The sequence below is a fragment of the Tetrao urogallus genome, assembly GCF_951394365.1.
Source record: "Tetrao urogallus genome assembly, chromosome: 4".
In the NCBI taxonomy this organism is placed as follows: Eukaryota; Metazoa; Chordata; class Aves; order Galliformes; family Phasianidae; genus Tetrao; species Tetrao urogallus.
In genome coordinates this window covers 30091732-30105120 of record NC_136817.1, presented here as the reverse complement: position 1 = coordinate 30105120, position 13389 = coordinate 30091732, and the positions used below count along the sequence as shown (strand labels likewise).

Sequence of the window (13389 nt, the reverse complement as noted above, 5' to 3'; positions counted from 1 at the left end):
AAGGCAGGTTCCTGATGCTCTTCATTGAAGACTGGGACCACCCAGCCAACAGCTGTGATCCATTTGGGGAAGGTAATGATAAAATAGATAAGTTATACCTCAGTTATGAGTGCATTGTAAAAGGAACTGTGTTATAAATAGAAAACTCTGCTCAAGGGGAGAGGCAAGTTAATTTCTCTCATCAATGCATGTCATGACATTTTACAAGTCTATTCAAGTTGAGTAAAATTAAAGTAAAGGTATTTCTTGGAGGGACTGCTTTACTAGCTAGCAATTGCTAGAGCACAGTCTTCCTTAATAATAAACTTTTTTCTAGATGCCTTGTTCAAAGCTGTTCATCATGCCTTCTCTAGATTTTCAGTTCTACTATAAACAGTACTATTTCTGTGACAACATCTATTTCTCCCATTGTTCCTTTGCTTCAGTAAGATATATCTACTAAAATACGCAGTGGAGCAATGCACAGAAAAAATAAACTGCCATCATCTCATATTTACTGAACAGTCTCTCCCACACGCTCTTAAATCTGCCAAGGGTACCCTTTTGATACTAACTACTCCCCAGCTAAAGCAATGCTGCTTTATGCTTGATGTTGTTCAATTTTTGAAGCATGATGCAACTGCAGCTTAAAAACCAATGGGAGAGCATTTAAATTTTTAAATAAAGTGTAAAGGAAACACAAACTCTCTTTCTCTCATACCTGCAGCAGAATCATTCTAGCAGGGGTGCTATGGCCTTGATAATCAACTTCTTGGGCTAATGAACAAAATTCTATTTCTAAGGTGAATTCTAAATGTGCTGTACAACCTTCTCCTTTAGGGAATTAGGTATTTTTGTTTCAGTTATTTTCTGTGGCTTGAGGCAACTTGAGGACAGAAAAGGCGGTTCTCCAGTGCCTCTAGTACCACTCTGCAGTACTTGGTACCAGGTAGGATCTAAGGGTATTGGATTTTAGTTTGGGGACTGAAGCTGTTAAGGAGTGCTGTGGCATCAAACTGAATAGCTCGTTACGTGCAGTGCCTAGAGGAAGTGAAATGCATTAACTTGAATTTGTTGGAAGCTTCACAGCTTTACTGCCATAGCTGAAAAGAAGCCAACGTCATGCACACTTATTACAAAGTCAGACTGAATTTATTATTTTCCAGAAATTCAAAATAAAAAAAAAAAGCAGAAGACAATATCTAGACACTGTTTTTAGCTGAGGGGCAGAAAAGCACTGTAAAATTCATATATGTAAACAGTCCAAAGGAAGGGCATACCCTGGAAATGCCCCAAAGAACTACCAGCATTACAAAGACCAACATAGTTCAGACATTTCTGTAAAGATTTAGATTAGCTCTTTACATAACATTACTCAGCTGTTTTGACAAAAACATGGAAGCAGCTAAGCTTCCACAAACCAAGTCACAAGTGGAACAATTCCCTCAGCACTGCACTTCTAAGACAACTCTGCTGTAATTAAAGAAAAAAAAATGTACAATAGTACATATTGTTTTATAGTAAAACAGTATCTGAACAGATTCAGTTTTCTTTCTTTCTTTAAAGCGTATACAGCTTTACAAAATATAAACCTTCCAAAGGTCAAATTCAAAAGCTTAGAAGAGGCTTTGCAAATTCTAAAAAAAAATAACAGCCAATACACCATTGCTCCTGAAAGATGCACATTTTATTTTACCTCACCAGTTTTGGCCTTGGAAGGTGAATGATAAACTCGAATAACATTCCATGTGAGCCCAGCAGAATCCTGCTCGTCAACTGAAGAAACCTCCTCTCATGGGAATGCTCTCATTCAACTCATGTTCTATCAGTTTGATGTCCTCCAAGTCATCTTTTATAATGCTAATTAGGTGACTCAGGCCTTCTTGCTGCTGCTTCAGATGCTGCAGGTAGTTTAAAAACCAGTGTGAGTGTTGTTTAACTTCACAGAGTTTAAGTCAGATTTCTCAAAGTAGTCATATCTAGAAGCCTTAGCACATCAAAAAACACAGCAAATTACTTTGTAAAGAAGAAAAAACAACACTTTCAGCACTAACAGCTTAATTCTAGCTTTATACGACCTTGAAGCATTGCAGTTGAAAACAGGAAAAAGGAGTTTACCATCAAACAGCCACAAAATTCTAAATACATCTCCCAAATTATTGCCTCGCTGGCATAAATTAGGAAATGGAAAGTATCTCAGCAGTCAACCAGGTAATACATACTTGCTTTATTTCCCTTAAGAGGTCTGAATCTATGTAATAACGCTCTTCAGCCCTCACTGCTCCAAAGTGGTTTTGCATCCTGATTTGGGACATGAGCTCATTCAGTCTGCCCTATGAAAAGAGAAGAGAGAGACTTGAACTAAATACTACTTATTTATACAGAATCATAGAATCCTTAGAGTTGGAAGGAATCTTTAAAGGTCCCTTACATCTGTCAGAGCACATGCATGGTTTGGAAAACTTTACATGTAGAGGAAAAGAACAGGGTCATCGGTCAAGTTCTGGGCAAAAATCTTTCCACTACTTACTCTGAACTGTGTTGGCGCGTTAAGTTCACACTGAATTATATCTAACTGTACACGAAGCTGTTCTTCATCTGCCTGAATGGCATAGCCACTTTTCCTTTGGATCTCTTGTTTTATTAACACCTGCAAAAGAAGCCTTTGAGGTTTGTTAGAGAATACTTTGCTCATCTCTTTCTCTACCAGCCCACCCCTCTCTCTTTCTGTTCTTCCACCGGTAACTCGCTCATGAGATTTATTCTGTCATTCCTTCTGCTGCTTTAAGACTTCACAGTAGTCCCACAGCTTCTGAATAAGCTTTCCCTGACAGCTCTGCACGTTAATTCCATTTACAGGAAGACAGAATTTCATTTTCAATATCGGCCGTGCACATGACTGCACAGGTCATCTGGGACCCCATCCCCTGTTGGTTTGCTTTCTGACACCTAACTGGTTGTCAGAATGAGTCACTTAACAATGCCCGTGTTACCTGTAACGTTCTGTGAGAAAGAGCCATCAGTTTCCTTTTGTATTGTGCAATTTTTGCCATAGTTGTAGTCTGGTTTTTCTGCAACTCACTGATATCTTCTGATATTATCTGCAGAGGATACAAATTACTTTGAAGTTGTATAAGTTTATGAAAACAGACCACAGTAGTCCTAATTTGAAACCAGCTTGAAAATAGTACTCAGTTCAGCAACTGAAGGTCCTTGCAAAAGATGCTTTCAGTAAGTTTTTTGCTGGGCCGCTGCTGTTTGTTTTCATCTGCAAGTGGGATTTCCAGAAGGCATGAAAAATATGGCTATCCAAATTAAAAGTCTGAGTCAATGCAACTTAATTCAGCCATTTTGAAAAATCCAAGTTTGATTTAGCCTATAACAACACAGTAAACTTGAGCCAGAAAAACCAAAACCCAAAACGTACTTTTGGCCAAAGTATATAATTAAGTAATGTATTATGGAATAGTGAGGTGGAAAAAAAAGTCACCACAATCCAATGCATGTTGTTCTACCTTCAGTTTTTTTAGCATACAGAAGAAATGCTCATTTTATAACAAATCCTTCAGCAGTAGCAAGTAACCATGATAAAACTAAGACAACTTACATCTAAGCGAGTTTGATGCTGTTTGGTCATCTGATCTTGGACCTTCAATCTTCTCAACAATTCCTTGAAACCCACCATGGGCACAGGAATAAGCCTATAAGTAAGTAAGTATTTAATACAAACGTGTTGTAAGAAATAATTAATGATTACAAGTGATCTTGGCTGTTGATAAATTAAGATTTAAAAAAAAAAAAAAAAAAGCAAAAGAAAGTTCTTCATCCTCACTCTTCTTTAAGCACCTGGAACTAGGGCAGCCATTTCTAGTTAACTTCATTTCTTCAAATTATATTAGCACTGGACAAAGTTGTCCTATAAGGGGTTTCTTACCAGTTACTGGAAGACTACTACACTATATTCTGCTTTTCTCCCCTCTTTCTAGGTACTTTTATAATAGTCAGACTATCAGACTTACTTGTCAGGATCAGGATTATCAACTTTGGCTTGCTCCCAAATAATAGGATCAACACCTAAAAAAAATAAATAAAATTATCTGACTAGATAATGTAAATAATGTATCTTACAGCTGTTAAACAGGTAAAATATTAGGAAATACACAAACCCCAAGAAGTATGCTTAATGACAGTTGTACAAACTAAGGTTAATCAAACAAGGGTAGCTCTTAAAATCTTGGTCTTGGGCTGGGTGCCAAAAGGCACGCTCCTGCTGGCCTTAAAGGGCAGGGAAGCAACGATCAACAATTGATCCAAGCAGACAGTCATGCTTAAACAAGAAAAATTCCTTATTATTTCTGTAAACAAAGACTAACAAACTGTGCCCAACCACCATCCTTATGACACATCTCCAACGGTGAAGACCATCTTGCAACACAATGCCCCCTTCCTTAGCGCTGCAGCAATGAAACTCTGCTGCTCATCCCCACCTGCAGCTTGGCTGTTCTGCCCAAGTACTTGCAATCCAGGTGTAACAACTGCTGTGTTTCAACACTGGTCCTAGCAAACACACTACACAGAACCTGTCACGTACCATGCACTGCTTTCCCTACCCACCAGAGGGAGTTCACTGCAAGTGCCACACATAACATTTCATTGATATGGAGCATATACTAAGATTATCTTGAGCAGCAAGCTAAAATACTCATTTACTATCTGTAGCCATGTGACATACAGATATGGGCTAAGAGACACCACTTTCACCACTCAAAAAAAAAAAAGCCAACAACCGAGGAAGCAAAAAAAAGGACCTGATTATTCTGACATATAGCTTTTTAAAACAAACAGCAGAAAACAACTTCCATCAGACAAGTCAAAGTAAGTGACAGTGGCAGCCAAAATCACATATAGTCCATGGCTGTGTGGCATACCACTGAAAAATTAAGCTTTTGCACAACTGTTTTAGCAGACTAGGTTGCACTTCAGCAGCTAAGCTAGCTTGTAATTAGAACAGGTCAGCACACCAGAATGCCTTCAAAACACCTGCAGCTTTAAACGGTGTTTTCCAGTGGGCTGACACCCGCATTTTTCCCAGAGAACCAATAAGCCCCTGGCAGAGGCCTGACCGTGCCCTGAGGAGCCCCCGACCACATACCAGCAGGGGGGTTTTGAAGGAGCTGTTTGACTTGGGCTGGGGAGAGCTCTGTTCTGGCCATGGAGAAGCTGACCCCCAGCTGCTGCAGGGATGATTTTATGTTGGCTTGTTCAAAGTGGGCGTAGAGGGTGGTTGCTGGAACTCTCCTTGAAGTGCCATTGGGTGAACGCTCAACAACATAAATGATCACTTCTGTCCTGAGCAAGACAAACACATACTGTGAGACAAAGAAACAGCGTAGAGAGGCTAACTCAATGGAGAACAAACCTGAATTGAAGTTTGCTTTTCCATGTTGATGGTTAACTTTAGCTAACTGAGATATCAAGTAGAAATAAATCTAGGGTTTAACACAGCGCAGCAGAAAATAGCCTACAGGCACTGTAAATAGTCTACAAAATATGGTACCCCCAGTTTTAACAGCCATACTACACAGTGACACTAGTACTGCGTTAAGAATAATGCAGTAGTAATGAAACAGTAGCAAAGTAACAAGCAGAAATATCGGAGTCATCTGAAAAGCTTATTTCCTGAACTGAGCTGAGGGTTCTCAGCTGTGCACTCCAGAAAAAACAAGCCACATACATAAGAAAGATAAATGGGCTTAATGCCTGAAGTAAAACAAGATGCAGTGAGACCAAGTTAAAGAGATCTAAAAATTACTAAGAGTGGAAGAACCACTATCACTTGGCACTCAGATTAGGTGCCATCCCTTTTTATAACGTGCAACCCTGAAGAAAAAAATCAAACTGTGTCAAGTTCACATACTGGTCATCTGGCATCGTTTTAACACCTTCTACGTTGACAGTAAGAGTCTGGTTTCCTCCAAGAATTTTGTGTAGTGATTCCACAAGCTGCTGCTGCTGGCTTCGAATATCTACTTCTTTTCTGTTGAAGACCAAGACCACAAGGCCATCTTCATCTTTGTTGTTGGGCATTAAACTGTAACCCACAGCCTGCAAATGAACAGACAAACAAACAAAAATACATTACTCAGCAAAACACATCATGTGGCATGAAGGGGAGGGACTAAATCAAGATAAACCCCTCAATTGGTTCCAAATGCAAGTCACAACATATTTACATATGCAAAGGCATAATATCAATCTCTCTATGTAAGTATCCTCATGAGGCCACTGGTAGAATACCTTTCAAAAAAGAAAAAACAAAAACCAGAATTTTCAAGAAAAGAGTTTCTAAGCGTCCATTCCTCATTTTCAGTAAACCAGAACTATGCACTGGGAGATGGCAGCTTCAAGAAAATTCACTAGAGAATTCTAAAAAAGCTTTACATTTCCAGATGTCTAAATAAAAATAGTTACTGACATGCCTAATTGAAAGCCAGCCACAAATCTTCATGGATTTCTTAACATTTCTAATCCTGTTGACCCAGTTTGCCTGGCAGTATAAGTCAAAACAAAAAGATGAAATATTCCTGTTAACTAATACACGCACCAAGTAAGGTTTTTGGGCAAGAATTTAGGATAGCCAGTTTTCCTTACTTTGTTAATTGTCATTTGTTAATTTGCACACTTGCCTGTAAAATTTATCCTGTGATAAAGCTGTAGTAAGGTTAGATGTTTTAATCCAGCATCACAGTCTAATAGCAGAATCCTTTCTGCTATCTGTGTTAAGTACTGTGCAGTCTCCCCAATAACAAAAAAAACACTGTTGGGCTCCAAAATTAACTCCTCACACTTGTATGGAAGACCTAAGCTGATAACTCATTGCAAAGGACAACTCATTATAAAGGGATAGGCATGTTTCATTTCATCTTGCCTCAGAATCGCTGCACCAACCTATTGTCAGTGACATGCTGTGACAAAGGCTGCTTTTTAAGGCCTCATCAGCGCATGTGGATGACTTGTATCTTTCCAAACGTGCAAGTCAAGCTGAAGAGAGAAACAAGCGGGGGGTGTGTGCCAAAGCCTGCTCTCTGTTTGCAGAGGGTTGTTTCCCACAAGGGTGAGCCTTACAGAACTTGGCTGGGCTGCTGTGGCAGGGAGCACAATAGCCACAGCTAAGGAACAATTCAGAACAATAGGGACAAAATCTCATGTTTTTAAAGAAGGGACCTCCACGTTACTGGAGCTACATTTTTCCTTGATGTAAGCCCTTTATTTCTTCTGCTACCTCAAAAGAGAAACATACTATCACCTACTTTAAAAAAAAAAAAAAAAAAAAAAAAAAAAGCATCCATTTCATTTCCTTAGTTCTGAACAAAGCCAGCCTGTGGGAAGAGACTCAACAACACAAGAAAGACTAAAGCCCATTATACACCAAGGTAAAGTACTAAGCAGTACCATGTTTTACTACGCAAACTAGTACTAAGACCACATATATGCCACTCCTCCAACAGGTCTGTCTAAAAATAAATAAATAAATAAATAAAGATTCCTTTTCAGGATTTCTCTACAAAATTAAATATTTTCAGGCTGGCACGGTTGTTTTGTTTTGCCTTGTTTTTTTCTTTGTCATGGCTGTTCACATGACAAGCTTTATACCATACCTTAAAAGCACACTTTTCTTGGTTAGAAGTAGTTCTTATTTGTTCCAAAACAGGAATTATGCACAAATGAACTCCTCAGCACCCATGGAGCCCTTCCAGCAACATTTCATTCCTGTCAGATGCCCAGCGTGTACAGAGGTGAAAAGCCAAAGGAGCTTTGCTCCAAGGCCTATACTAACAACTTAACTACTTTTTTGTAGGCATCTGCCACGGCCAGCAGACAACTGATTTCTCAGCATTTCACATAAGGCATGGGAGTTCACGATGGCAGTGCCAATTCTCACATCACAAGAGTAAATGCAGTATGTGGCATTCCATGTCTAAGTTGAAATGAGAATTTCCTTATTTTAGAAAACAGAACTCCAAGATTACCAGTTTGGTATCACATAATTTATACTTTGCTGTTCTTTGAAAACTCATAAAGCTTTAAAGCTGCTTTAGGTGATGACTTCCAAGAAAGTAGGCTTTCATGTGCTCCATCATCGAAATGCTCAAGATAACAGCTAAAAAGAAACCAATGCATGAGAAATCAAATGGTTGTTAGGCATACACTGAGCTGACACAAATATTTTATTAAAATGTCACAACATGAACACCAAAACTGACCATTAACCTACACTCAGGTTAGAAAGTTTGCCCTTCAATGGATCGCCTTGGGAAAAGAGTATCACCATGCCTGGCCTGACCCAAATCCACAAGTCCAAAGCTTAGCAAGAAAGCTTAGCAAGAAAGTCAGCAGGCACAAGATTTGTGGAGGATCAAGATATGCAGGCTAGTATATTTAAGGCTGATATACAAAGCTGATACATTTAAGACAGTGTGCACTGACCAGGCTCTTAGTTGGTTTTAATAAAGGAGACAAAAACCCCAAACACCCTGGAGTTTCTGTTCCAGATACTGAAAGATGTGAAGATCATTTTTAATAGTTTCTGTAATACTGTAACCTAAACAAATGCATGTTAAAATTAATTCCTGGAGATCTGATCCACACACACTAATCTAAGTGCTGTCATAGAAGAGGTAAGTTTCATAATCACTGAATGTTTCATGAGCCACATATGCACTTCCTATCTAGAATCTCAGCAATATCTGGACTTTTAGCATCTGTACACCTTCAGACCTCTTTATATTAATACATGCATCAGCAGTGCAAAAATTATCCGGAAAAATGCTTTCATATTACCCTTTGCAGAAATAAAATTAATTTGATATTTGTGAGCTATTCAGACAAGGAATCAGCCAGCAGAGTAATCACTTCAGAACCGTTTGTGAGCAGGTGAAAAACTCATACCTTAAATCTGCAAAATGGGTTTTCCTGTGTGAACTCCACTGGAGCGATGTTATTGCTGAAGTACCCCTTGCCCGTTCCCCAGAAGGCCTGCAGCTGGTTCCATTTTGCCAAGATGGCATCTCTCTCATCTCCCAAGAGTGTCGGAGCTGAGAGAGCACTGGCAGTATTGATGAGCTGGTTTGACTGGGCAGGTGTCTGAGCAGGCTGGCTGAACAAACCGCCTCCTAATGCTGCATTGGACGGAGAAACAAATGAATTCCTTTACCAACAAAGACAGGCATGCTTGCTAATACATGCTGTCTGTGTATCATTGGCACTACTTCTTTTCACATTTTCAGAATTAAAATAAACACACAATAAGCATAAATCAGTGGCAGTGCTTTATGCAAGCACCTTTTTACACCCAATCTTCATCAGTAAAAGAAGTTCCTGTCAGCTGAGTTAAGAGACTTACTCTTTCGTATTTAAATAAGACAAATACATTCACACGTATACATGATCTGGTACCCTGAATGTCTTAATGCAAAAGGTAGCTTTGCTGTTATAAATTCAGCAGGCTCAGAGCTTGCAGTCATTCATAATCCAACTTGTTTAAATTGAACAGTTTCCCTCCTCCTTCTAACAAGGCCATGGCTGCTTGACATAATTTCTGAACCCACTCTCTCCCACCACTAACTCTAAGTGGCAAATACTGTCACCAGAAACTTGTCTAAGCTCATTCAAGGAAAGGGCAAGGGCTGAAAACGTAGGTATTTCAAAAGACAGATCTCTGAGAAGCCTCCATTCAGCCTAAGTTCAAGTGTAACAGGCTCCCTTTATGGAACACTTCAGTCTTACCACTCAAGCTCCAGTTGCCCTCTAAGTCTTTCTTTGGCAGCCAAAGCATAAATGAATAGAAGGCTGTACTTACAGGTCTGCTGCTGCTGCTGCTGCTGCTGGGTACCGAAGCCTCCAAAGCCTAACCCAGTTCCCAACCCAGTACCCAAGCCAGTACCAGTTCCTGTCCCAAAACTAGTACCAAATCCAAAGCCTTTGTTCTGGGAAGCACCAAACAGTCCTGGGAAAATAAGCAAAGAATTATTGAGAACAGGATAAAAATCCACGTGAGCTGCAAAACATTAATTATTATGAAGGGCTAATGCTACACTTCATTCTAAAGTGAATACTTTCAGATTTGTGCTCTTACCGCTGGTGCCTGTGTTGGTGGGAGCAGAAAAACTAAATGCTGGCGCTGCAGTGGTAGTGGTTGTCCCAAATCCTCCAAACGCACCTAATGAACAAAGTTTGCAGGTAAGGCAGGCTGTGTGCTGTGAGTGGCAGCTGTGCACAAGATGACAAGTAACTGCATATTTCAATGGGTGTTATGAGATGCAGACAGATGCTTTATGTGTTATTTTACAAGCATGTGGTTTTCTGGACACTGACCATGGGGACCAAGTTCATTATCCAAGGGAATGGGAAATAACACAAACCAGAAAGCCAATACATCCACGGTATGTCAAGAATGCAAACAGAAAAGCAGCAGTAACAAATGCCCTGTTACTTGTGGCAGACGCAACTTGCAATAATTTTTCTTAGAGTGGTTGGAAATATTCCTAAAAATTAATATGGTGGCTCAGCATTTAATAAGCAATCATGTTTCATGAGCTTTTTTGACATTTATAAAATCCTAGGAGCAAAAAGAAAAGCAGCTGAAGTCTGAGACCAGGGTGCACACAATCACTGCACCCACACAAAAATGCTGCCAGAGCAATGATTTCTTTCTCACACAAGTAAAATTATGAAATGTCTTTTTTCCCCAAGGCTGCTTTTCCCATCATCTGGAAGTTTCCCCATCAACCCTCACTTTGAGGTTCAACTGTCATCCAGAGAAGAACACACTGAGCCTGTTGGCTTCCCACAGGTTTTCAAGAAAACCAGCTGCTGGCTAGCAGGAGGAAACCCAAGCACAGGCCCAAGCCCCACCATGCCTCCCAAAATCTTTGCATTTGTCCTTCTGACCACGCCATCTCTTTGCACTCTCTTTGCTGCAGTGGTGCTAACACACCATCTGACCCAATGTGCAGCATGTGAACAGCCCCATGTTTCAAATCCTCTGTGTTTCTGACAGATTTTACATATGTTCAAATGGAGATAGACAGTTCAGTACATACAATGCATCAAAACAAAGCAACGCTGCCAGTGCTTATTCACATGTCCATAGCAAAAAAAAAAGTCAGTTTAGACCTACTGCACTTACCGTCTTGTATATACATACAAAATAAAGAGATCAAATCAAAGCTGACGTGCAGCCACATTTTCTTTTAATTTAGCAAACAACATAACTAATTACAAGAGCTGCTCCCTGAAACTTTCAGGTTTCAGTCCTATCAGCAAGTGAGCAACCCTAGCAGGAATACCATCAGATGACACAATTTTTAGATAGATTCCTATTCACAGCAATTCAGCATCCTTTCTTAGAGAAGGACCTAGAAGTGCAAACTACTAAACTAAATAATGTATCCAAATTCTCTTGGATTAGTTTCAATTCAGCTCAAGAAATAGTCCAGTAGCACTCATACCAAATTAAAAACCAAACCAGATCCCTTGAAGTCACAAAACAGGCAGGAGTATTCTAACACAGGGAGTGACGATGCTGTGGAATGAATATAACTCCTATACGAGCAGCGGCAACGAGAACCAAGGGATAATCCTATATGGGAAAAAGCATGAAAAATCCATGCAGTTGAATGCGTTTTTTTTTTTTGTTTTTTTTTTTTGTTTTTTTTTTTTTTTTTTTACAGAATGGAAAAGACATAACTTGAAATTTATCAGCTGGTCACTCAGAATTGATAAGCCTACATGGGGACACAAAGGGTTTTCTCAACAAGCAGTCAGTGCACACCCTGCTGGACAAAACCCTCCCAGAGAATCACTTTGCAGGGACGTGCACCACGTCAAGAGGCAGAACAGTTTTAGGAATGGACATAACAGTGAGGGCTGTTCATTTTTATGCTGATCGTATAAAATTTGTTTCTCCACAGAAACAATTGAAGTGCAGCACATTCACGGTAACCAACAGAAGGCCGATGAGGAGACATGGAGAGAATGAAAACCATGACTGCAGCAGTCCAAGAATCTTACGTGAGGAAACAAGGCATTAGGGATCAGCCCTGCAATAGTTCTGATGGCCCAGACTTAAAGGCAGAACCAATGTTTCAGTTCTGCTGTGTGAGCAAAACTCAATTTTGGACTGGGTAAGGTTAGCAGGGTACCACGATTCATCTCCAGTTCAGTGTCTAATCAGGCATGCAGCCATTTTTCCTTAACAGCTATTTCTGGAGAATTTAGTAGGAAAAAAAATCCCTTACAATTATATGGCTCTACAACTCATTTCACCTCCAGAGCTTTTAAACCTCCAGTCTTCACAGGATATGAAGAAAGTTCAGCACAGATTCTGAGTCACAAACGCAATTCTTGGACCTCTGCTATTAACATTTATTACAGAACAAGTATTTGTGCAATATCTACCTGCACTTGCCAGACTGTTACCAAAATTGAATGGTGGAGTTGAGGTAGTAGAAACACCGAAATTCCCAATATTAAAATTCACTGCGGGATTAGCAGCTAATCCGAAACCCCCAAAATTAAACCCACCGGCGGTGGAGTTTGTGGTTTCAAGCCCACCAAATCCTGACAAGCATGAAGCAGAAAGAGAGCAAGGCAGCGTTAGTTCTGGGAGAAAGGCAGGTTCAGAAGTAACAGCTGACATACTGTTTTGGCACCAGAGACGAGGCAGGCTGGTTAATAACGAGAGTAAGGTATTAACTGGCACCAAGCGCGAATTACTAAGCACCTAAAAGCAAGGTTTAAGCCCGTTCTCCCCAAGTTACTAGTGGGATGGCGTTCCGAGCCGCAGGGCACGGGAAGCCCAGGGACGCCCAGCAGCACGCCGACGGGACTCGCTCCAGCCGCACTCACAGCCGCGGCTCCGGCGGCCCTTCACGGCTTCTCCTCCACCGCCTCTCCCTCAGCGGCCGCCGCGCCCCTCCGTTCCCACCCGGAGGCCCCGCACTCACCGCTGGGGTTGGAGGCCCCGGCGCCCGCCGCCGCCCCGAAGTTGAAGGCCATGAGGGGGCCGCAGCGGCGGGAGGCGTGCCCGCAGCCCTTACCGCCGCGAACAAACCGGCAGCGCTTCCGGTCCCAGCCCCACAGCCCTTCCGGCTGTTGCGGGACGCCGGGCCCCGTCCGCGCCGTCATGCGCCGCCAGGCGGCCTGGAGGTACTACTGCGGGCCGGGGGGCGGAGGGAGGCTGCCGTCGCGGCCCCACTTGCTGGAGGCGTTTCGCTAGCTGAAGCGCTAACGTTCTCTTAGAACTTTCTCGAAACTCGGAGATGACTTCGCTGGCAGCGAGCACGCTTATTAATGCGGATCGTACTAACGGCAAGCATTGTCAGCCGTCCCAGTTGGAACCAAACTTGA

At 41.3% G+C, this 13389-nt stretch overlaps 1 protein-coding gene across 1 annotated transcript; it reads right to left on the bottom strand.

The window, feature by feature from the left end:
* Positions 1-1732: 1732 nt before the first annotated feature.
* Positions 1733-13038, bottom strand: NUP54 (nucleoporin 54; the record flags this gene model as incomplete). Its single annotated transcript, XM_079535135.1, is given in 13 exon segments — positions 1733-1880; positions 2202-2312; positions 2510-2629; positions 2973-3080; positions 3587-3680; positions 3999-4053; positions 5132-5328; positions 5897-6084; positions 8929-9150; positions 9840-9985; positions 10115-10198; positions 12439-12600; positions 12987-13038. Coding segments are annotated over 13 exon segments (1668 nt in total). The 3' UTR covers positions 1733-1751.
* Positions 13039-13389: the final 351 nt, after the last annotated feature.